General features: G+C 35.9%; 4 protein-coding genes across 7 annotated transcripts in view; 3 read left to right on the forward strand and 1 right to left on the reverse strand.

Annotated features, from left to right (window-relative positions):
- LOC109830368 (cell division control protein 48 homolog C-like) overlaps positions 1-1,600 on the forward strand; it is a 26,574-nt gene extending 24,974 nt beyond the window's left edge. The window contains exon 11 of the mRNA XM_020397621.1: positions 1,332-1,600. Within this exon, the coding sequence (XP_020253210.1) occupies positions 1,332-1,379 (48 nt within the window). The 3' untranslated portion in view covers positions 1,380-1,600. The remainder of the gene's footprint in view (positions 1-1,331) is intronic.
- LOC109849051 (indole-3-glycerol phosphate synthase, chloroplastic) lies at positions 4,121-16,607 on the forward strand. Of its 4 annotated transcripts, none has more exons than XM_020418840.1 (11): positions 4,121-4,250; positions 4,394-4,484; positions 10,139-10,408; positions 10,508-10,684; positions 12,224-12,298; positions 12,418-12,462; positions 12,584-12,748; positions 14,160-14,238; positions 14,324-14,406; positions 15,077-15,145; positions 16,355-16,607. In XM_020418840.1, the coding sequence occupies exons 2-11, from the start codon at positions 4,434-4,436 to the stop codon at positions 16,436-16,438; spliced, it is 1,098 nt and encodes a 365-aa protein (XP_020274429.1). In that variant the 5' UTR covers positions 4,121-4,250; positions 4,394-4,433; the 3' UTR covers positions 16,439-16,607. The 4 variants fall into 4 exon arrangements, with proteins under 4 accessions (XP_020274429.1, XP_020274438.1, XP_020274413.1 ...); XM_020418849.1 differs by having other exon boundaries at positions 4,134-4,226; XM_020418824.1 differs by lacking the exon at positions 4,121-4,250 and having other exon boundaries at positions 4,257-4,484.
- LOC109849072 (N-carbamoylputrescine amidase) lies at positions 16,795-20,626 on the reverse strand. The gene is made up of 9 exons (XM_020418860.1): positions 20,519-20,626; positions 19,825-19,873; positions 19,579-19,670; positions 19,307-19,458; positions 19,155-19,201; positions 19,024-19,057; positions 18,180-18,346; positions 17,979-18,075; positions 16,795-17,241 (listed from the first exon to the last, which is right to left on the reverse strand). The coding sequence occupies exons 1-9, from the start codon at positions 20,602-20,604 to the stop codon at positions 17,066-17,068; spliced, it is 900 nt and encodes a 299-aa protein (XP_020274449.1). The 5' UTR covers positions 20,605-20,626; the 3' UTR covers positions 16,795-17,065.
- On the forward strand, positions 21,950-24,469 carry LOC109849080 (transmembrane emp24 domain-containing protein p24beta2-like). Its single transcript, XM_020418873.1, has 4 exons — positions 21,950-22,211; positions 23,039-23,225; positions 23,309-23,416; positions 24,103-24,469. Exons 1-4 carry the CDS (start codon positions 21,984-21,986, stop codon positions 24,234-24,236), a joined length of 657 nt encoding a protein of 218 aa, XP_020274462.1. The 5' UTR covers positions 21,950-21,983; the 3' UTR covers positions 24,237-24,469.

Consider the following 25,040-nt stretch of genomic DNA (forward strand, 5'->3'; position numbering starts at 1 on the left):
CCCCCCCCCCCCCCCCCCCCAAAAAAAAAGAAAAGAAAAGAAAAGAAAGAATAATAAAAGAAAAACCCCCACCCAACAAAAAAATGGCACACACATAGAAATTTAAAAATAATAATAAAAAGAACTACCCACCCAAAAAAAAAACTGCCATGTTTGAAGGCAGTTAGTCTAAGTCATCATGTGCTTCGTGTGTGGCATGCTTCGGACAATTTTGTCTCTATACATTTATACTGCTTTACCCTCTTTTCCTCCTCTACTTTTCACGGATAGTTTGAACCTTTCCCCTATACATTGGCATCATTTATGACAATTTCCCATGGTTCATGAGAGGTTTGTATAACTTTGAAAATTCAGGAGGGTTTTCTTTAACTTATAAAAATCAAGGGGATTTGTGCAAAATACCTCACATTTCGTAGAGTTTTTGTGAAATTCACCCTTCATTTACAATGATAGTGGTTTATTCTATATGTTTCTGAAACCTGAGTTGCAACCTGCTAAATTCACAGCTTATCAAATAGACCCCATGTTACACAATCTCTTATTATAAAAACATATAAATTTATTTATAGGGGTATTTGCAATATAAGACCCCATGTTACACAATCTCTTATTATAAAAACATATAAATTTATTTATAGGGGTATTTGCAATATAAATACATACAATTCACACTTTCGTTTCTGTTTGATGAATATTGATACATCACATGGCATATCATCTCCGAAATTTGTCTCGACAAACAGGAATAAGCAAAATCCATCCCAAAAGAAAATCTTATTTCTCCGTATGTTGGTTGCTGTAACTCAATTCATTGGTATACCTAAACTCAGAATTTGTTTTTTCTCCCCCATTATCTCAGGATAATAAAGCAAAGTTACTAAAAACTGTCCGTCTATATTGTTTTTGTCATTTCTTTTTACAAATATATTGATTCATATTTATCTTGTTATATCAGTTAATTACTCATTAAAATTTAAATACAAGTATATCTGACCCTCGCCTGACCCCATGGTGGGAAACTCGTGGGGCTGCCCATTTTTACTTAAATCAATAATCTAATATTCAAATACAATTGTATTTTTATGAAAACATGAATTTTTTTGTTTACTCAACCAATACCTCTTTCATTGTGATGGGCACCCGGCAAAATGATTCAGCTAAAATTTCTTATACGGTATGCTATTAAAATTAGGTTTTCTGTCCAGAAATATCCTACCAAAACCTCGGACATGTCATAGTTTTTGCTCTTGTAGTTACTAATTCGGTAGTTTTAATACTTTTGGAATCTATTGTGGATAGATTGCTTATGTTTCTACATTTTGGATGAGCAGCAAAGGATTTACTATGAGGCCTTGTCAAGGAGCCATAGATCAGCTTGATTTGAGGAACTTGGAAAATCAATCCCAAATGTGAGTCCTGGAATGGCCAAATTGCAAATTATTGTGGTCCTTTATAGTAATATCGAAGGCAAAAATTCCGTGCAGCTACAAAGTTTTGTTCGTATAAAAAGCAATTTTTTATAGTGATGTAAATTATACAGGAGAGTTTAAGATTTTGATATAATTGAATGTACCTCGAAATATGTATGTACTGTCGTACTGAGAAATGCAATTTTGATTGGAAAATGATAGGGGCACACCCTCAACTACAATCTTAACCACAACCCCCTCTCTCAGTTGCTACAGTATACCAGGGTCCACATGAGATTTTAAAATTTAAAATCTCATGTGGGCCCTGGTGTTCTGTAACAAATGAGAGAGGGGGTGTGGTTGAGGTTGTGGTTGGGGGTGTGCCCCTAGTGCCACCCATTTTGATTCACTCGAGAATACGAGTTACATGTGTTGCGAAACTTTTATTTGTAACCCCAGGGAACTTTTAGAATGTTGATGATGTGTAATTATTTGACGTTTTTGGTTTTCATGTAATGATTTACACAGGAGAACTTGTGATACACGTGTAAAGATGAACACGTATTATACTTGATCACTAGTTCGGAAGTATGTTATTTTTAATATATATCATAAATCCGTATCTTCTAACGTCAATATCCATAAAACATTTATACATGCATAAGGATATCATTCGGCCAATTCAAATAAAGGTCACATGCCAAACAATTGGTATATGAAGGTTTTCTTTTTTCTTTAGAAAAAAAAGAGAATGTTGAATTCAAAGTCTATTTTGTAATTTTGGGTCGTCTTTTGTTGGTCATTCTCGCTAGCAAATAAATTTCAGTGATTTAATGGATTTGTACATGTATCCGTATCTATTTTGTACTGCCATGATGTTCACTTTCATTGCATAATGAGTTCATTGATTTGAGTTCTGAAATAACTTCCAAAGTTTACGTTGATTTAATTGGACTTTCAACCTTTTCAGGGGTAGGAGGATCCAATTAATAAAGAAAAAAAATTAATGCTTTTTCACTTTACCCCCCGTTATGTAACATTCATTAGCGTTGTGTTCCAATGACTTCGGAAGCAATCCATTCTTTTTTGCGAGGGAAAGTTAGCAAGGCAAAGTTTTTAAGACAAGCAAAACAATTCTAAGTCATTTTTAGGGAGTTTCATACTGTAGGAAATTCACCAAAGGAGGTGGTCGCGGTATATCATCTATTAATAATGCCAGCAAAATCATTGCTAACTGATTATCAAATAATCAATACAAGTACTTTTGGTCTTAAAATTTCCAACTACGCACTATTGCATTAGAATTGGAACAGTAAAAGAATACTTCCTTAAAAGAAAACTGTTTAAAAAAACAATTCCTTTAAATGAATAATAATTCGAAATGAAGACAACTAAAAAACATTGCACTGGAACAATAATGCTATGTTTGGATGGGGTAAAGAATGAGAAGGGAGGAGAATTTTAAGTTTAACTTTATTTGAGAGTTTTGTTAAGAGGGTAAAAAGGGGAAAGGAAGGAGAAGATTTCATAAAACTTTTATGATTTCTTTCCCCCTCAAATCGTGGGGTAAAGAAGAAAAAGAGCAGAAAAGTAAAAGTTATCAATACAAAAGACGTTCTCCTTATAAAACTTTAAAACAAGATATTATATTTCCTCTCTCTTTCTCTACCTTTACTAAACTCTCAAACATAGCATTAAAAAAAAAATCAGCTAAAAGGTAATTCCTCTAAATGGATAGAATTCGCGATTTAAATAAAACCTATCATCATGAGGACTTTAGCGAGGAGGGCAAAACGGCAGGCGACCATGAGAACAATAGGCATAGCAGCGGCATCGAAGGCAAAATTGGTACGTAGTTGTCGAGTGCATCCAAACCTTAAAAAAGTACAAAAGTATCCTATAGTCATTGTTCGCCAGATACATTATCAATGTGACATTAACCAAAAAGAAATGGAAGGTGCAATAATTTATTATTGCTGGATCTTATAATAAGTTATTTATAAAAATTGTTTATAGAAACAAGTTATATAAGCCGTTGCAAATTGTTGCTTGATAATCAAATATCAAAAGCTATTTTAAAAAACAATACCGTGCTTAATGATAATTATTAAAATATAAAAGCCATATGTGTGATGTAAACCCAAAAAACATAACGTGCTTTTAAAAGCATCCTTAACTTAAGTTACTTTTGAAAGCAGACTCTTAAACAATTTCTGTAAGCACGCAATTTTTTTTAGAACAATTTTTCTAAACAGACCCATTTCAAATTATTTTTTTAAAACCAACTTTTTTTTTTTATTTATCAAAACCGATCCGATTTTGTGATTAGCGGATTAATCACATTTCTAAATAGTCGGGGTTGGCAACCCCGACTATTTAAGACATTAATTTTTAGGGTTTAAGGTTTCTAATTAGGGTTTAACACCGTCCTAAATAGTCGGAGTTGTCAACCCTGACTATTTAGGAAGGTGATTAGTCTGCTAATCACAAAATCGGGCCGGTTTTGGTAAATAAAAAAAAAGAGTCGGTTAAAAAAAAATTGAAATGGGTCTGTTTAGAAAAAATGTTCTTTTCTTTATTAACAAACACTATTAACAAACACTATAATTGAAACCCGCTAAGGGGGTGGCCTGCAATTGCAAGGCTGCAACGCTTAAAGCTCAGGAATTTTTCTTGAATTAGTCAGGGGATTAGATGTAACAATCGCAAAGCTCAGGGGGGTTTCTGAAACTAACCCCGTCGACGAACTGAGTGGAACGTAACGAACGACGGATAAGCCTGTAGCGAATACGGTCACTCGCTCCCCATCCGCCGAAGGTGACCGCACCTCATCTCCACCCTGTAAAAATCTCAAGCCCCTTTCAAGCAAAAGACGAGGAGGGAAAAGAAAAATATCCCCTCTTTCTTCCAAATTCAATGGAGGGATTTTGCATTAGAACTCCTCCTAGGGTTACCATTTCTGTTCTAAAATCTTCGCAATGCAGGGGAAATCTAACGACTAAGGCGTGGGCATCGAATAATTCGATGGATAACCGGCGGAAATCCCCAGTCGTTCGCTGTACTAGCGCTGAGAAGGTCAGTAATTTCTCAGTTCGTCGATGGATTATAGTCAAAATCGTTTTTTCCTTTTTAATTTCCATTTTTCTCGGTATAAATCGATAATTTGTTGTTCAATTTCTGATAGAATTGAGTTGCTGGATCGTGCAAAAGTTCATTTCTAGTAATATATCAATCTCAGTTACAAACAAAATACTTCTACTGTATTTTGGGGAAATTGCTTCTAGCCCCAAAATAACAACAAGTATTCTCCCCCATGACTTTTTCAAAGCTCGCAAAGCCTGAAAAGCAAATTCATAGTTCCTTTCACCCCCAAAATTTGGAATTGAAACCTCATGTATATTTTCGAACATATGAACCTCAAAATACCCTCACTCACTCTCTCTAGCAGCCGGTCACCAGAGAATAGGTACGGTAGGCATTAATGGTGATTAGAAAGGAGTTTTGGAGGGGAAAACCTCATTTTTCTCCACCCCCCCCCCCCCCCCCCCCCAATAAATCATCTTTGCTTAGCCCAACTACTCTCTCCCGGCCATTCCATAAATCCTCTTTGACTCTTCAACTACTTTTCTTCAAAATGACGGGTGAATCCATCCTTTGCATGGTTACAAACACCAAAAGCAGCAAAGAGGGTGAGAGTGTTTTCGTAGTTATCAATAGACCTACAGAAATCATTAGCCTGAAGTATCATGTGTCCCAAAGGCTTAAACTACCATTGCAATATCTTTCACCGAAATTCATATCCGAAAAGGAAAAAGTTCAGTTTTGCAATTGAAAATGACGAGGACTTGAGATTGATGTTCAAGTATTGTCGTCGTAATGGATTTACAGACATAAACTTATATGCTGCCTCCGTTGGGGAATCCTCAACTATTCAGAACACCTAAACTTCTCTAGAAAATATGTAAGCATTTTAATTTTAATTTCCTTATGAGTTGGTTGTTAGGGTTATGAGTTGGTTATTAAGGTTATAAGTTCATTGTTAACCTTAGTAAATAGTTATGAGTTGGTTATTAACCTTATGCATTTATTGTAGAGGTTATGAGTTAGTTAAGGTTTTGAGTTAGTTGTCAACCTTAGTAGGTAGTTATGAGTTGGTTGTTAAGGTTACGAGTTGATTGTTAACTGTAGTAGATATTTATAAATTTTTATTAGCCTTATGAGTTGGTTGTTAAGGTTATTATTGGTTGTTAACCTTACGAGTTGTTTGTTAACCTTTTTTAGGACTGTTCTAACTAAAAATTCGCGATGCATAGTTGCCACGCTCATCTAACTATGTAATGATGAGTGTATTCCTAATGACAATCCCACTGGCAACTCGATCATGATGATAGAAAACATGGTTAATAACCAAACCAACATCCTAGCTGAGTGGCACACGACCATACGTGCAAATGGACAGAAATTTGATAGTACTGCTGAAGTTAGATTAGTACTTCACTGCTTCTTGATTGCCAAAAGGTTCGAGTATGATTTTTACCATAATGAACAAAAACGTATAAGAGTGCATTGCCGATTCAAGGACGCGCTGGATTGCCCTTGGATGTTGTTTGCTTCCCACTCTGAAATGCCTTAATTATGACTATAAAGAAATTCTGTGCTACTCACACTTGCGGTCAACATGGAGCTAATGTTGATAACTCAAGGGCATCATGCAAGTTTATTACAAATCAAATACAATATGTTTTGAAGGATAGGTCAAATCTTCGTCCAATTGATATCAAGAATGACTTGCTCTCACAGTACGACATCAAGATTAATTACAGCAAAGCGTGGCAAAGCAAAATGAGAGTACTCGATGTCTTCTCCAGCTTTGGTATCAGCGAAGATAGATTTTATCTTATTCTCGTCTCACTGTCCCAGCAAGTGCTCGAAAGTAGGAAGATCAAGATCAGGAGAGCCAAAATGAACATAGTGTCTGAATACACTATCTTCATAGGCATCCTAATGCTTTTGACCCATATGTTGCACTAAAGAATGCATGAATTTATAGCAAGCAGTAAGACTACAAGTAGGCTGCAACTCTGATATAACATTTTGTCTACAAAGCAAAACAATAAGACATAACGTTAACAATTAACATGTCATAAGTTAACAATAACATTAACAATAAAATCATAAGCTTAACAACCATTCAATAACATCAACAATCAATCAATAACTTTAACAATAAAAGCATAACATTAACAATTAACATGGCACAAGGTAACAGTAACATTAACATCTAAAAGCCATACGTTAACAATAACCTTAACAACTAATAGTCACAAGTCACAGTAACCTTTATAGCAGACTCATAACCTTAACAACTAACGCTTAATCTTAACAATCAACAAGCCACAAGTTACCAGCAACCTTAACAACTAACATGCTACACGTTAACAGTAACCTTAACAACTAACAAGTCAAAGTTAATAGTAACCTTCACAACATATTCATAACCTTAACAACTAACACAAAACCTTAACAATTAATGAATGTTCTTGACTACTAAAAGCAAACCTTCACAACTTAACTGTAACCTTCACAATTAACACAACATGCAACATTATAAATAACTAAATTATGAAGTAAACTCACCTCTTTTTGATTGTCAAATGCATCTCTTCCACATCGCTCCTATTCGTTCCTCTCTTTAGATCGAGGAGTGCTCTCAAGGCGTCGTCGGTGCTGCTCTCTATATCAATGCGTTGGACAGGGTTTATGGGTTGAACTGGACTCGTGGGAGGAGGATGGCCAGCTGCTATGTCCTCTAGAACATCAGCAATTGATGTGCCAGTTTCAGTCCACTCTGTGCTCAAAGGCCTTCTTTTGACGACGTACTATGACGCGTTGTCGTCTTCGTTGATATCTACTGGGGTGACCACTTTAGGAGCTGACTTGTCGGCTATGATTCCGATTAGGGTGTACGATGGCAAGATTACAAGAGAATAGGTTGGATTCTGCTCTGGTGTGGGTTGATTTATTAAGGTTTAGAAATTGTGGGTAGTCGGTTTGCTTGGACAGAAGAGAGGCTAGCACCCTCGACGAGGAGTGGTTTTGAGAAGTGAGAGGCGGTTAAATCAAATGTCATTTTGGGTATTTTTTTTAACACTGGGTCATGTGAGAACAGGGTTTGGGGGTGAAAGGAATTATGAATTTATTTTTAGGGGTTTTGGGAGCTATGAAAAAATCTTTGGGGAGTGGGGTGGGGGGGGATACTTGTTATTATTTTGGGGGCTAAAAGCAATTTTCCCATGTATTTTTAATCGACGGTTGTTAAATCATCAATAATGGGAATTCATGTTACGATTCTCGATGATTTTATTATTACCTAATCTATGAGGAGAACATGAAGAAGTATCTACAAGAGAAGCAGAACATTAGTTGCTAAATTTGCAGATTGCATGAAAGATGCTACAAGGAGTTTGAGTTATAGCGACTACCATAAAAAAAGAAGGAGAAATGAAGAAAATGAACTATTTACCGGACGTATTTCCTTCTTCTAATTAAAATTCTTTTCAGCCAATTTCTTATGTTCAGGAGCAAGCTATCCCTTCTCCATAATTGACTTAATCAAATTTCTCTCTTTCCACAAGTTACTCCTTTTCCCAATAGCTTGGACAGTTTCTATGCTTATGTTCTTTCTCATGTAGTTCTTTAGAGTTTTCATAGGAGTTGTAACGCCATCCTTGTCCTTTGAAGAGTTAAATCCATCCTTCCATAGTGTTGCTCAGGAGCATCTGATGTCATCTTCACCATCTCGATGCCTTCCCGGCTATGTACAGTGTGCCATGAACCTTTCGATTCAAGATATTGCTTTCTCAGTTAGCTATGCTTACATATTTGCACATAACTGAACCTACACAGTCCAATTTAAACCCCTAATATGCTATATGTGAGAAGGCGTGAAAGTACAGTTTTTAACAGATTCTTGAGTTATCAAAAGAGCTAACAGGCAATGGATGGTTATAAATTTCAGACGGTGCCATTCTCAAAACTTTCCGGTGAATGCACCTCTACACTGTGTTCCTTAGATACTATCACCCAATTAACTAGGGGATGTTTTTTATCATTAGCATTAAAGCTTGTGTGATGATTTGGTCAGTGTTTTCAATGCGCGAGGCGCAATGCGAGGCGCAAAGCATCTTTACGCGCACATGCGCGATGCGCGCGCCCGAGTGATGCGAGGCGCACACCACACACATAATATTTCAATATATGTAATCAAGCGCGAAAGAACATATTTTTAGAATTTACATAAAAAATATCATGATAAATAATATCTTGCTACAAAATCACAATATATTGCCTTAATTTCTAATGCTAACACCCAACATAGTAGTAAATTTCATAAATTTTCAAATCAAATGTTAAATCAAGACTTATATCCAAACTAAGGATTAGTAATGGTCCTCAATTGAAGGTTATTAAAAAAGCCCAATGGATTTATTTTGTTTTTTGGGATATGGAATATCAAGTATAAAGACTCGATTGAAATGTTAACAAAAAAAACTATACGAGGAAATGCACTACATGCATCCTACACAAAGTACGGATGTACGCGAGGCGCAAAAGGCGCTGCTGCATCAGATGTGGGGCGCATCGCCACCGCCCCGCATCGTAAGGCGCATGAGGCGCAATGAGGCGCGCGCATTTGAAAACACTGGATTTGGTATGACAAATAATAGACTACTGCATTTCCGTCCTGCTAGTTATAGTTGCTTATCCATTTTTCTGTCCTGGAATCTCATTCTTTTTTCACATGGTTGTTTTTAGCTTGTTTAAGATTTTGCAAAGAAGCAGCTTCAATTTCTTACGGATGGACTTTGTTATACACTAATACAAATCCCTAATAAAAGATATCATTTTGAAATTCAAATTTCATTAATTTTAAGGCATGGCAAATGACTCAGGCGTGCAAAATACAACCTTCAAGTAGTAGGACAGCCATAGCTGATGAAATAAATCTCTAGTCGCTCCATTAATCTGATTTATCTCTGTTCTCCTGCATATATTGGGATGTTTATTTTGGATTCCACCTCTCTGTAATGTATATACCATATTCGTCTTTGTTGGCAATTACTTCTTTTCTTATCTCTTACTAGAGGAGGAACTTGAAAGCCTAGGTAGAAGTGGAGGAGCCAGCAGATGCAGTAACATCTTATAACTGCCACTGTCTCTTTTTCTCCCTTTTGTACTGCAGCTTTACTATATTAACAACGACAACTATATTCCATTTAACCCTTCTGCAATGTGCACATATGTGTCTATTCATGTGTTTCATGCTTGTGTATGGTATATGTGAAATATTGGTCTGCTATTAGTTTTTCTTGAAGCATTTCACAAATTGGAAAGACACCTCACTTTCATAGCTGCATGTGTTTTAACTGTGATTACTTTTGTTGCTGGTCATGAATTCTTTCATTTAACAACTAGCATTTTTTAACTTTGAATTTCTACGAATATATTTTTGAACAGTTTTCAAATGCTTTGATGATATGAAAACCTGAAATCAAGTACCTATTTTCAAAACATGGAAAAGTGAAAACCAATGAAGTAAGTCTCTGACCTACCGTACCCATAATGGGAACAAACATATCAACTCTAAGTTCAGTAGGTTTTCTTTTACTGTGTTCTGCAATCTTCTTAACTTGTGTAACCTCTTCTCTCAACTCTAAATTTCTGAGCAGTTGAATTTGCAGGATTCAGTGGACACATATGGTGCAGTTGCCTACACCAGTGATTATGTTGCAAACTCAAGGGAAGCCAGAGAGTTTGAAAATGGAAATCCAATAGGTGACATTTTAGAGAACCAGGGCATACGAATTAGAAGACGTCCTCCAACAGGACCCCCAATGCATGCAGTAGGGCCTTTTGAATTCCGCTTGGAAAATGAGGGAAACACTCCTCGAAACATCCTTGAGAAAATTATATGGGACAAGGATAAAGAAATCTCACAGGCACTCTCAAAACTAGTAGAAAATAGTATTAATATGTTAATTCCCTTATCAAGTGACTAATACTAATAATTTTCCTCTCTATTATTATTCTCAATTCAGCTCAAAGAAAGGAAACCTTTGTCTGTGTTGAACAAGGCTCTTAACCATGCACCTCCTGTTAGAGATTTTGTTGGGGCTTTGCGAGCATCATATCAAAGAACTTGTATGCCTGCTCTCATAGCCGAGGTTAAAAAGGCTTCTCCAAGCAGAGGAGTGCTACGAGAGGATTTTGATCCAGTGAGTTTGCTATTTCCAATTTAGTTGTTCTAGTATTAAATTGTTTGCATGATTTGTAAAGGGTTATGATTACGAAAGAAGTATTTCTCTTTGAAAGCCAAGAAAATTTTTATGTCCCTGTCTGTTCCACTGCTTTAAAAAACCTCCGCCTAGTCCGCCTAGGCTGTACCTAGGCCGCCTAACTAGCGCCTAGCGTCTAGGCAGTACCTAGGTTGCCCACTTAGTTTTGGGAATATTTAGGGAAGCGTTGCCTGCTTACGTGGCCTGCACCCTTTAGGTCTTGATCGTGATTTTCTGTGTTGCAGCCTCCACGCCCTCTAAACTCCTTTAACCTCCAAATATGAACACCTCCACTACCTCCCCAATCTTAAGCAAAACCTTCTCGACCGCCACTTAAATGAAGAAAGAAATCTGTTTAGACACCAGTCCGACACCTAGGCTTTCTATAACATTGATATTTACTATCAGTTATTATAATTACAAAATAAAAAAAGAAAACCTCCTAGGCTCTAGGCGTCGGGTTCAACGCCTAGGCCCTCTAGCACTTTCTTAACCTTGTTAGTTATAATTTTGGCTATTTAGTATTTAAGTATGCATGGTTTATTGTGGATATAAGATTGTCATCTATTTTTTATCAAATTTATATGAATTTAATACATATTTTTATCAATTATTATAATTAAATAATTTAAAAAATAGCCAAATGCCTAGACGTCACGCCTAGGCGTCTAGGCGCTAGCTCAAATGCCTAGTCCGCCTAGCGCAATCTGTAACATTGGTCTGTTCTTACAATATTTCAGACCTACATTAGTTTGTCCAATTTACTTGTGGTAGAATGTTGATCCTGCTTATGTCGCTGCATCAATTGGGTATTTTTTTTGCTCTCCAGCATCTATAGCTTCTCTAATCCCTTCTTATCCAAGCTACAATGGTTGATACCCAAAGTACAATCATTCTGTAGTCCAGAATCCTTCATACCTTTAGCTCTGTCAGGGGACAATTGAACTTAATTGAGTTTGATACAGATATAATTATAAGATATGCATTGGCAGACGAAAACAGGTGCTGAGGATATGGATTGATCCTAATGTCATTTATGGTTTTTTTTTTCCCAGTATTTTATTTACCTTTCCATTCTCCATTTCCAAAACATCAACAAGATGAGTAAATAACTAAATACACAAGAAAAAATTAAATGAGGGGAAAAATTGCACTTCACTTACAAAGACATCAGTTGGAGAATACCATTTCTTCTACATAGTTTCTTTGACACTTGAGCTCAGGCCTCTTGTTCTGTTAATGATCTCGTCTCTTCTAGACTTAGGTTTTAGGATAGATCATGGGGTGACTGGTAGATCTTTGCTGCATACTTCTATTGAATTGTCTTTGGAAGCCTGCTGCAGTTGAATCTAATATGCTCAAAGGTTTCAAAGTAATTGGCAATGCCTATTATGTTGCCTAACAGTCAATGTTGGAGGAACTTATTTACCTTGCGCATGTTGCTGATGTCATCATTTTATGTCATTTGATTTGTAACAGATTCAAATCGCTAAAGCTTATGAGAGAAATGGTGCAACTTGCTTAAGTGTTTTGACCGATGAAAAGTACTTTCAGGTGTCTTTACTTTTTCGTTTGCATATTTTATTTTATGGATTAAGAAATAAGGACTTCTGGAAACGGAACCATTGGTCATTGACATGGTTGACAAATTTTTTATGCCTTCTCCATTTCAGGGAAGCTTTGAAAATCTAGAGGCTATACGCAGAGTTGGAGTTAAGGTTAGTATCATTATCTATTCCCAAGTTGGTCATCACATGTTATTATATTCAACAGGCCCTTTTTGCTCTTATCAGATATATGCCATCAGTATCTGCTTCTAAAATGGGTGCATAATTGCAGTGCCCTCTTCTTTGCAAAGAATTCATTATTGATGCATGGCAAATTTATTATGCTCGATCGAAAGGTGCAGATGCAATCCTATTAATTGCTGCTGTGTTGCCTGATCTTGATATCAAATATATGGCCAAAATCTGCAGTAAGCTTGGGATGACAGCACTTGTTGAGGTCCACAACTTTCCTTTGTTTAAAAAAAAAATACTTTAGCATGCTTTTAAGAGTTCTTTATTTCACGTTACAGATTTCAATAATTCTCAACTATCTACTGTAGCATACTTTTCTAGATTACATAGTTTATATGTTGAATTAGCTGGAGTTCTATATTGCTGATTTAGCTAGAATTATCTTTGTTCTAGGCAACTGTTTTCCACACACTATCAGTTTTCGAATGATAGCTCTTTGACTATGTGAACACCTGCTTCTGTTGTAGAGTGTTGCAATTTCCAATGCAACCTTAGATTGTAGACATTTCTATCTGATTAGCTACAGGTTTAGAATTGAGTGTATTGGAGAAATGTCGAGAAAATCATGCAGCTATTACTTAATAGATGGCATTCTATCATGAATAAGACCATTCGCTAGCTCTTCTTTGGCATTTTGTCATTTTAGAGATTTTACTACAGAATAGCACTGGCTTCTCTTGCATACTCAATCTGTAGCTAAGACATCTATACCAAAACATTCATTTTCTTTCATTGATCATGCATTTGAGCAGATACTATTTTCTGATGCTTTGTTTAATTTCAAGAGTTTCTTTAGAGCCCTAGTGGGGTTCATGAATGTCTTACTTTAAATCATTATGAAGAAAGATGTAAAATATCGGATTTCTGGGAAATATTAGACAACCAAATTCATATTGGAATGCGGATATCAGGGAAATATTAGGATATGTATTAAAAATCGGGGTGCTATATTGGATGATGTGAATATAAATAATATAATGTCCTATAATATAATCTAAACATACTTAATGAAATCTAAGTATTCAAAAATGTAATATATGTTTAGGATCACTAATCAACCTTTTAAAACCAATAAACGCCCAACTCGACATTGCAGCATTTCATCCAATTTTTTTGAGGCCAAATGGCACATGATATATTGGGAAAATCATAATATGTCTCCTGAAAATTGCCAAAACGGTGTATCATTTTAGGACAAGTCATATAAAAGGACTATCGGTTGAAATATCGACCATGTCGGGGATATTTAGCCCAAAATTGTCTAAAAGCAATATAAAGTATATTTAGACCATATCATTTTGCAGCAAGCCTTGTAAAAAGATATATCAGCCAATATATGGGTCATGTCAGTGATATGTAAAACAATGTTGTCAAGTGGTTTTTTTAGATTAATATTTCAGTTTAATGAAACAATTGATGGGTGACTGCACAAGATGTAGTGAGGTGACAACGTAGCATGACTATTAAATTTCCAAGGTATTGTAATATTATGTACATTTCCATAGATGGTTACCTTTCTCTGAAACTGTCTAGGCTGTCAGAAAAATTTCATACTCTAATTACCTTTATGATGTTTTTTATGGAGATCAGGTAAACATTTCAATATTTTATTATAGGTACATGATGAAAGGGAAATGGACCGTGTTTTGAGCATAGATGGGATCCAACTCATTGGCATAAATAACCGTAACCTTGGTATGCTGCTGTACCTCTTAACAATATGTATTGTATTGAAATTGTCTGTATCTATTGCATTTAAACCTACTTTGACTTGATGTAGAAACTTTTGAAGTCGATATTTCAAACACAAAAAATCTTCTGGAGGGAAAGCGCGGAGATACTATACGACAAAGAGATATAATGGTAAGATTTCTGACCTCTAGCAATTTTGCATCTGAAACCACTAGCATCGGGTTTAATAGTTCACAGCACCTATTTCACTTTTTTACATGGCTTGAATTTCGTATCATTTGTGTGTGATTGTATTGCTGATTGATTGGATTCTGTTTCTTGAATAAGTTGCAATTTACTGACTGGTTTATTGTTACTCTTGCCTGATACATAAAACAGGTAGCAATGTGGTTTGTAGTATTAGTTTGCATTTCCTGTGGTCAGAAGACCCATCACATGACGAATTTTCAGTCATATTTTGCACTCATAGTAGTCTCACTCTCAGCATATCCTAAAGGGGTAGAGCTATAGTAATATTTTCTTTTTTATTTTTCTAATTTTTACAATTTGTAAGTTGTATATTATTATTGTTAGTTGTACCTATGTTTGTTTGTATCACCACCTTTTTAGTCATGAAGGTGTGATACTTGACAGTACAATTCTTACCGAGATTGCAGTGATCCAGTATCTGTATTCCTAGACCTCGGCAACTCAATGTTTATGTATTGTTATTTGCTAAGTTATAAAAACTTTTACCTGTTCAATTTCACCTTCTGCAATGCAATATAAGCATACTGCTAACCTGTCCCAGCACCTTCCCTTCCCTCTCTATAATTACTGGATGTGACTATTTGATTTGCAGGTAGTTGGAGAATCTGGTTTGTTTACTCCTGAAGATATCTCATATGTTCAAGATGCTGGAGTTAAAGCTGTAAGTGACACGACCTTACCCTACAAATATTTACTGGCTTAGGCGAATAAAAATAATTTCAATTTTTAGTTTATAATGGTGCATTATGACTGTATTAACTATTTGTGTCCTGGTGATGACGACAATAAGGGTGCTGTGAGTATTTATCCTGCTTTGTTAAAGTTTTAAGGATCATCATTGGATTTACCAAGTGACATTATAAGTACATTATTATTATTTTGTCCCAGCTGTCAATTTACTCTTTTAATAAGGCATGGTTTGGTAGGGGTACGAAGAAGGAACCTGAGGTGAGGTGCAATGAGGTGCTAGGAAGTATACATTTTGTGCTTTTTTGGTTGGTAGTGGTAGGAGAGAGAAAACACATCAATTTCGCACTTTGTAGTTCATTTTCTCTCTCCACCAATTTGGAGGGATTCTTCTCTCTTCTCATTTCTAGTTGATTTTAAGTTGCCCCCTTACTCTACCTCACCTCACCTCACCTCACTCAAGATTCCCTTCTAAAAACCCACTATCAAAGGCACTTCAGCTTTTTTGTCTCTCCCCTCACCTCACATCACTGTATCATTATAGCTGTATATTTTAGATCGGCATCATTGATTTCATCATTATCGTTGTTGAAGCCTTCCTTCAGTGGAGAGGCTTCATTCAGTGGAGATGGTTGGTACGTCATTACAGTGTCGATATAGCTATATATCTTATATCATCATGATTGACGTCAGCATTATCTCTGTTCAGTCCTTTTCTCAGTAATGAAGCATGATAGGTATGTACAAGCTACAGATAACAATATAGCCGAGTTGTTGACAACTGTTGTCACCCAACTAATTTTGACAAAACGATTGCTAATGCAAGCAAGAGAGGGCCTTTCTGGTAAATCAAGGAAACCTGTCACCAACATGGTGCAAATGGTGCACTCACGCGCACACGCGTACACAAACACACACAGAGACACACGCACTCACAAACACACACAGAGACACACGCACTCACGCACACGCATACACGCGAACGCACCAGTCTTTTTTTATAATGTATACGTATATGTAAATATGTATGTGTGTGTGTGTGTTATACAAAATTGTATGGAATAGTCATATTTCTGCTAAAATGGTCTACTTTGGTTGAAGGTACCAATCTTTTTTTAGTGCCATTCCAATCTTTTTTTTAGTCTGATTGCATTATAAAAAATTTATTCAACTGGCATTATAGGTCCTGGTTGGGGAATCCCTCATCAAACAAGAAGATCCAGGGAGAGGAATAGCTGGACTATTTGGTAAAGATATATCTGTGTGAGTTCGATTTCATTTATAATATGCTGGTCCTATGTATGGAAAATCTTCCGAGTCCCAAAAAGTTTATGTAATGGAATTCTCAGATTATTGATCATTTCAATTTTTTTATCCAAGCATGTAAGTAATTTACTCTCCTGTGTTTGAAAGGATTTCGTTTGTGCTCCTCTGTATTCATAGTGCCTGATCCTGGTGTAGTTTATTTTCATGTTCCTGGAATTTGTATTCATAGTTCCTGATGCTCAATTTTATTGCCTTTGGACAAAGAAACTATGTCTCATTAAGAAAAATATAAAGGAAAAAAATGGTCTTCCAGTCGAAACCAATATTTATGATCACTATCTATTACCAAAACTGACATATTCAACCTCCATATCATAAATTAATCATGCTTTCAATCTTGTTGCAATATAAATAACCCTCATATTCAACCTCCAAGTTCTCAAACTATATCCTAGAAGCTTTTGTATCTTACAAAAAAAAATATGATCATTTATTTCTCTGCAGGTGTTGTATTTATTTTAAAGCCAAACTATTATTGCAAAAACCAGTGGCTTGAGATATTCTTTCTACATGTAATACATGAACCTCAACGCAAGGCAACTATCAACCTTACATGAATAATTCAAGCTCATGATGAAGGATTACTGCCATCCAAAGTCAACAAAGCCTTGTATAGTTGTGGACGTCGATCTCTAAACACACCCCAACCGTGCCTCTGAGACTTGAGTTTATCCAAGTCGAACTCAGCTATCAAGATGGCTTCATCTTTATCATTAGCGAGCGCCAATATTTCTCCCTTTGGGCCTGTTATAGAGAGATGATCAGAGCAATTAACTAAATTCCTAACTTGTAACTTAAGCTTCTTTGACGACCACTTTGATTTCATGTAATCAAAGACCCAACATTGCAGAATTTGTTCAACATGGAAGTCAAGGATCAGATATACATATTCATCTTTTAGATAAAATAGACCCAAACAAGAGGATGTAAGTTAATTCATCATTAATATTTATAATAATTCCTTTAGAGAAAATTTTCCTCCTGTGCCAGCAAAAAAAGTCCATTTTCACCGTAGAATGGGATAATCAACACTGTTCACTGCAAAATTAGCAATCTGACAACAATAGAAGGAACATTGTGTACAAGAACAATAGATTGTTAAGAGTGGGTAAAAAAAATGTAGCAAGTAGGGGTGGTTGAATAACGAGCATCGCGTATGAGATGATCAACACTATTCATCTTGATCTTTATACCAGCATATATACACAAAAAAACTCTCATCATACTTTCACTACTCAACGCCAATAAATTTTGTGGATAAGTCCTAACAGAACCACCAATTTCGAAACCACGTGGTTAAAGGTTAAGTGGTAAGAAGACTATTATAATTATGGTATATGTATGTCCTAGATAACAGAGTTAAGACAAACAATGTCGATGCACTACCTAAAGGGTGAAAATGGTCTTTTGCATTACTAATTATTCTCCCTCCCTTCTCTATGATTAAAGAAATATGAAAAAAGGAAAAAAAAAAAGGATACCTGCAATGAAGGAATTTCCATAGAATGTTATAACACTGTCACCATGTTCTGTTTTGATCGTCTCCTTCCCAATTCGATTAGAAGCCACAAGAGGAACCTGCATCAATCATAGTACATCACACAAATGAGTATCCAAACGAGAAAGATCACATTTTTTATTTTTCCTTCTAAAGAAAAGCTATGCTGAGAAGTAAAAAGTACCAAATTAGCCCCAGCATGGCCTTGCATTACTCTTTTCCAATGCTCTCTGGAGTCCAGTCCTTCATCTTGAGGTTCTGATCCTATAGCAGTTGGGTAGAACAAAATTTCCGCACCTTGAAGAACCATAGCCCTTGCTGCCTCAGGAAACCACTGATCCCAACAAATTGCTGTCATATGATGAAGCAAAAGTCTTAAATCTCTCATAAAATATGTAGTATTTAGGTTTAATGGAAAAATGCCACACATGCAATATTTAGCATAATTATAGGGTTAATTGCAGATTGACACCTGTGTACTATTGCCCAAATGCGGATAGACCATGTAGTTCTATCATCGAGGATAGATCCCCTGCACTGTCGCCCAATTGTGGATAGACCATTTAAAAGTGAACTTTTTTACTCTTTTACCCTCACGTGGTCTATTTGTCAAAAAATAATTTTCTCTTTCTCGAGGATGAAAGAGTCAAAAAAATTCACTCAGGAGTCTATTGCAATAATAAAATGAAAGGGCCTCAAATGCGGATAGACCATGTAGTTCTATCATTGAGGATAGATCCCCTGCACTGTCGCCCAATTGTGGATAGACCATTTAAAAGTGAACTTTTTTACTCTTTTACCCTCACGTGGTCTATTTGTCAAAAAATAATTTTCTCTTTCTCGGGGATGAAAGAGTCAAAAAAATTCACTCAGGAGTCTATTGCAATAATAAAATGAAAGGGCCTCCATCCGCAATTGCAGGTAGTACAGAGAGTCTATCCAAAATTAACCCTTAATAATAAATTAATATAGTAAGGGGAGGCCCTGCGAGGTGGGGAATTATTTTGATAGCTGAAGAAGTTGCTTACCCACTCCAATTTTGGCAAACTTGGTAGCAAAAACCTGCCATTGGATTGCATGGAGGGAAATATCAATTTAAGAGTTTAACTAGTATATAATCAAACTAGACTTACAACTCAGTACGTAAAAGAAACCTGACCTTGAAACCAGTGTCACCTGGGTTGAAATAGAACTTCTCTTGATATCCTGGAACAAAAGTCATAAATCACTCATGAAACTAATCGACCATGTGAAAGTCATAAACAATATATCAATAAGCGTAGTGTATCAGAAGATTCTAACAGTACTTGCCTGGCCCATCTGGAATATGAGATTTCCGATAAAGTCCAAGATCACTTCCATCAGCATCAATAATGGCTATAGAATTGTAGTGAGCATTATTTGCTTCTTCGAAGAAACTCACAGGTATTACCACACCCAACCCCTTGGCAAGTTCCTGCATCCTGAATGCAACATGCAATATAAGAGATATTAGCAAGTTGCTATAAGTTGACATTGATTTATTTTGTTGATGTATAACGGCAAAAGAAATATGAACTTCAGTATGCCATCATGTTACCAACCTCAAAATTGTTGGGTGTCCTTTGTATGGCTTGGCTCGTTTAAAGAACTCCTCCCTTTGAGCTTGACAGAAGTAATAGCCTTCGAATAATTCCTTTTTTATAAAAAAAACATAACCAACAAACACATAATGTTAAGAACAGGAGGTACGAACCGCTACCTGGATTTTTTGCGAATACAGTAATACACTACATTTAAAGTTCAGAAATCTCTCAAGCAGCATAATATCCGTATTTCGGGAAGCGTACCTGAATGAGAATAATATTCGCACCCTTCTCATGTGCTGCTCTAACCAACCTGCATACATGTGAGCTTATGATCATTGCACAGGCACATAGAATTTGGGTAATGGAGAAGGAACAAGTATGAAGATCTCTGCTAATATGTCATCAATGTGTGTGTGGCCAACTTAGTTATGTGTATGTGATCAATTTGGACGATCGCTTCTGTTCGTACTGATAGACATGCCTTGAAAGGTATATAAACAAAAATCATGCATACTGAGCATATATTACCCATGGTAAATTGGTTGCAAAATTAACACTTTCCAACAATACAACTAAAGAGGTTTTTTGATGCATCAGTTAGATCTATTGAGATATCAGTAACCTTGATGCTTATTTTTCAAAAAAAAAAAAAATGTTTCTGCTGAAAATTAAACGGGAAAAGGTGTTAGAAAGTGCACTACTTCAGTGGAAGTCCATGCCCCCAATCTCCGATGAAACAACTAGTGAAATCCTATAGGAAAGTTCCCTCCTTTTGCTTATTTTTCATACAATACACTGATTTGGCGATTACCCATTTGGCCATTTTAGTCCAACAAATCCTCAAACCCCAAAAAATTGCTGTAAAAACGATTCAAGAATCTCAGAGCGAGTTTTTCTAGGTTAACAATACACATCTCAAAAACTTAGTGAAGGAAGAGAGATCAAAAGATTGAACCTTTCGGCAGTGTCAACGTTTTCAGAGACGGAATCGGAGCAAGCAAACTGGAGAGCGGCAACCACTACTTTCCTCTCGCCCTCCATCTCTCTCTCTCTCTCTCTCTCTTTCTCAATAATCAGGAAGAATATATTATTATTTTCCTTCTGTTATATATTTTTGGGTTATTTGCATACGTACCCCCTTACATGGGTATTTGCAAAAGCACTCCTAAATTGCAAAACTATCCTTCAATCATCCATTTTGTGAAAAAAATACCTTTAAAATTTTGATGCTAAAATTCTGTTGATAAATCATTATATTTAGAAGGTATTTTTGTAAATACCCATGATGGTTTAAGGGGCATATATATGCTAGCTAGCTAGATTCAAAGAATTTTGCTGAACCTGCATGCATCCTTTCTAGCTTTGGGTCGCGTTCTGTTATCGAGCTCCAGCTCAACAAGCGAAGTTTGTCGGAGGTCTAGGGGATCGGGTTCGGGTCAGGCCAGTCTCGTCTCTGCTTAGTTGGGAACTAATAATATAAAAAGAATTGGGGATATAAATTAGGAATAGGCTAAATGGAATTTAAATACCCCAAAGTTTCGCCCTTTTTGACGCTTATATACCTTCAAGTGTGTTTTTGGTAAATAAATATTATAAGTTGTTTAAAATTTGGCATGTTAATACCCTCAATACCCTCAGTTATGCAAACATAAGAAATTTTCATCTGAATATTCTCATATGGCACTAACATGTTAATTTTATAAATTTCTAACTACTAATATTGTTAAATTTATTATTAAATATATCCCAACTTTATTTTAAAGTAGAATTAAGATAGGTTTTAAAAAATTGATAGATTTTATAGCAAAGCTAACAAATATTACTAGTTAAAAAGCTCTAAAATTAGCATGTATAGCATGTAAGTATCATGGAGAAATATTCGGATAAAATTTTTTACGTTTGCATGATCGAGAGTGCTAACGTGCCTATTTTAAACAACTTGTGGTATTTATTTGCCATAGAAACAACTCATGGTATATAAGTACCAGAAGGAGGAAACTTTGTGGTATTTAAGTCACATTTAGCCTTAGAAAAATAAAAATAAAGATTTTGGAGTTTAATACAAAATTTGAAAGGAACTTAGAATCTAAGTCGATATATTTATTTATACTGAATAAAAGTAAAAAAAATTAACAGAGTATTAGTAACGTTAGATCTAGGAAGTGGTCAAATTATGTGACAATTATAGTTAGTTTGAGGCTGTGGAGCATCAAATAATTATAGAAAGATTGAGAGGAAATAAATCAAAAGGAAAAAAAATATTCGAAAATAAAATGTGGGGTAATAATACAGGCATCTACCTACACGTCCTTATTCTAAATTTTCACAGATCCTAAAATACTTTCGATTTTTCACACAAAAACCTCTCTTTCTCCTTCCCCTTTCTTCTTCAAAAACACCCCTTCTAAAATTTTAAGAAAATGGAGGGATGCTTTTTTCCAATTTCTTTTGCATTTTCCATAGTTTTATGGGCCCTTTTTTCTTCTTCTTATTGTTTTCAAACGGTTAATGGAATTAGATTTGTTATAGATCGTGAAGAATGCTTCGCCCATTCAGTTCCTGACGACGGCGACAACGTGCACGTGTCTTTTGTTGTGATCAAAACGGACTCTCCGTGGAGTTCTAGTCAAGATGGTGTCGATCTTATGGTACGTTATTTTCTTTATAATTATGAAAATTTTGTTGTTTTTTATTTGATATTGCATAATATATTCGTTCATCAAGCAACCGGGCAATATGACGATGAAATTTATTAGTTAGGGAAGAGATTATACGTCAAGAAGGGAATATAGGAACAAGTACGGTCCAACCGAGTTAGTAAGCTGCCTATGAATAATAGGCCAATGTCTGAGGTTCGACTTTCTTATTGAGCGTACACAACAAATTAATTTACTGGAATACCGAGGTCATGCATTTAGAAGGGGGTTCTTTTAGTCACATTCGAGGATTTGATACCCATGGTCTGAAGAATCGTGGGGAAGTTCCCTCACAAAAAGTAAGTACAGTAAACAGATAAAAAGAAGGAACGATAAAAAATAGATAAAAAGAAGGATTGGAAAATAAAACTGACCAGGTTTCTGAATCAAGGTATCACGCCACTTTGAATCAGTTGTCTATTCTGATGGCACGTAAAGTTGTCAATATACCAAAGTCCAAAACCAAGATCGTACATGACTGATTTTTCCTGCATGGACATGAACTATCTTGTCCTGTGTACTTTTTCATCGATCTTACAAACATGTTTATCGTTTTTACATTTTCCCAATTTTCTTGTCTCAAAGCAGCAGTAAAGTACTGTACGCTCTATTTTCTGTTTGATCCATATGCAAGAAATTTCTGACTCACAAGCTTTAGGATAAGAATCATGTGCTTCTTCGTGAGCAAGACCTGTTATGTTACACTTATTTGGGATACCCTATATGTATACATATTGAACCTTACCATCACTAACTTTGCGAATTATCTGAATTCACAGGTGAAAGGTCCATCTGGTGATCAGATTGTTGATCTCCAAGATAAGTCGAACGAGAAATTTGAATTTGTCGCTCACAAAAAGGGATTTCACCGTTTTTGTTTCACCAATAAGTCCCCTTATCATGAAACCGTCGATTTTGACGTACACGTTGGCCATTTTTTTCACTTTGATGATCACGCAAAAGATGGTAAATTAAACCTCATCATTTTCTCACTTTTATTTACAAACCTGATATCCAAGGTTTTTTTGTGATGTAATTTTGAATTGCAGAGCATTTGTACCCTTTATTGGAACAAATTTCAAGGCTGGAAGAAGCCCTTTACAGCATACAATTTGAGCAGCACTGGCTTGAAGCCCAGACTGATCGCCAAGCATTAGGTACTTTCATTTTGTTCATATATTCGGCTTATCAGTCTCTATTTGTTTGCCGATTGAAAGTTTGATGATGAAAAGACGAGAGTCACCACGAGTTAACAACAGCAGAAGCAACTCGACGAGTTTTACGTCATTAAATATAAGAATTAGCAAACATAATCATCATGTCTAATTATGCTCATCAGAGCTGCCTTAGTTGATGAGCAGGTATCTACAGAACTGATTTGTTTCGGTAACAGTCTGGAATATTTGTAACGGATGATACTTGCTTTGAATCTTGGAGTCTGCAAATTTATATATGCCACATTTAGTAGATAGTGTACATCGATGAATCGCGTCTTAAGAGAGATGAATTTGCCAAATTGTCGAGACTGGCACAAATATATACAAGCTTTGACTGCGTTTGGGTTTATATGTGACTGAGGGACAGTTAAGTTGAAATGTTCTCATTGATTAGTTTAGTTCGTATAGTTTAGCTTATCTCACACAAAGAAAACAGCTAATTAAAAGATGCTGATGATGAAACTGGTCATTAAGTTTTTTCATCTGAACGTAAGTTATCTATACGAGCAGCTTGTAGCATTTGACACAGATGGTACGCATGAAAACTTTATTTCATTTCAAGCTTCATTTGTACCCACTGCTCAGTTATGAGAACTAAACACAATCGTGCAACGATGTTCCTGCAGTGAACGAAGCGATGAGCAGAAGGGCAATTCACAAGGCGACCTTTGAGTTTGTTGCGCTAATTGGGGCCAGCGTGCTCCAGGTCTACCTCCTGCGTCGCCTGTTTGAGCGAAAGCTTGGCACCTCAAGGGTTTAGATTTTATCAGCATTAGCTAACACTTGTCATTTACTAGTAGCTCGTTAGGTTGAGTTAATGTGAGTTTTAGGGACTAGTTAGCATCCCTGCATCTCAAAATGCTAAGGTTTTATGTGCACGGGTTGCAGCTAGCTTGGTATTCATTCAACGCAGTGCTTTCTTAAAAGTGGAATTAGATCTTTTGCTGTGTATTTGCTTTGTGCCTCAAAGACTGACCATTATTATAATTTTTTTTAAAGACTCTTCTCCGTCGTGATTTCTTCCTTCTCTCTCACAACTTTTGTTGACTGCTTTTGGGCAATTTATTCCTCTTTTCGTTTCTCTTTTGTGATGGATTTGCTGGTCAAGGCCAAATCAAAGTTTAGCCAAACAAAATCCATTGACAAGACCAAAGAACCACTTCAAGTCAAGTCATCCTGTGCATTCGGTGATTATGAAAATGAATCCTCAACAGTTTAGCTGCAGCAAAGAAACCTGTTTCCTTTTATTAGTGACCACAAGCTCCCCTGTTTTCCTCTTGCAGGCTTCTACGCGTGCGACTTTAAAGACCACCATAACGCGAGACGTATCGATAATTTTTGAAATATTCATGACTGACACAAGAATGACCTTCTTAGCATTAGCTTGTTAAACAGTTAGCTGCATTGGATCAGCCGTAACTTCAGTCATCAGCATATCACTGGAATTGAACCATATAATTAACAAATAGTTTGGGTGACTATTCATTTATATTCGATTGAGTAGTTCATTTAACACTAAACAAATGATTTTTAATATTTGAATTCATTGACGAATACAATTTAA

Source organism: Asparagus officinalis, chromosome 1, assembly GCF_001876935.1.
Source record: "Asparagus officinalis chromosome 1, Aspof.V1, whole genome shotgun sequence".
In the NCBI taxonomy this organism is placed as follows: Eukaryota; Viridiplantae; Streptophyta; class Magnoliopsida; order Asparagales; family Asparagaceae; genus Asparagus; species Asparagus officinalis.

Coding starts and splice junctions, on each gene's coding strand:
- LOC109849051 (XM_020418824.1), top strand. CDS start 4,326: ATGGAGGGATTTTGCATTAGAACTCCTCCTAGGGTTACCATTTCTGTT. Junction 12,299..12,417: donor CCGATGAAAAGTACTTTCAG/GTGTCTTTACTT, acceptor TCTCCATTTCAG/GGAAGCTTTGAAAATCTAGA. Junction 14,407..15,076: donor TACGACAAAGAGATATAATG/GTAAGATTTCTG, acceptor TTTGATTTGCAG/GTAGTTGGAGAATCTGGTTT.
- LOC109849072 (XM_020418860.1), bottom strand. CDS start 20,604: ATGGAGGGCGAGAGGAAAGTAGTGGTTGCCGCTCTCCAGTTTGCTTGC. Junction 19,058..19,154: donor CAGGTGACACTGGTTTCAAG/GTCAGGTTTCTT, acceptor ATCCAATGGCAG/GTTTTTGCTACCAAGTTTGC. Junction 18,076..18,179: donor GCCATGCTGGGGCTAATTTG/GTACTTTTTACT, acceptor TGATTGATGCAG/GTTCCTCTTGTGGCTTCTAA.
- LOC109849080 (XM_020418873.1), top strand. CDS start 21,984: ATGGAGGGATGCTTTTTTCCAATTTCTTTTGCATTTTCCATAGTTTTA. Junction 22,212..23,038: donor AAGATGGTGTCGATCTTATG/GTACGTTATTTT, acceptor CTGAATTCACAG/GTGAAAGGTCCATCTGGTGA. Junction 23,417..24,102: donor GACTGATCGCCAAGCATTAG/GTACTTTCATTT, acceptor ATGTTCCTGCAG/TGAACGAAGCGATGAGCAGA.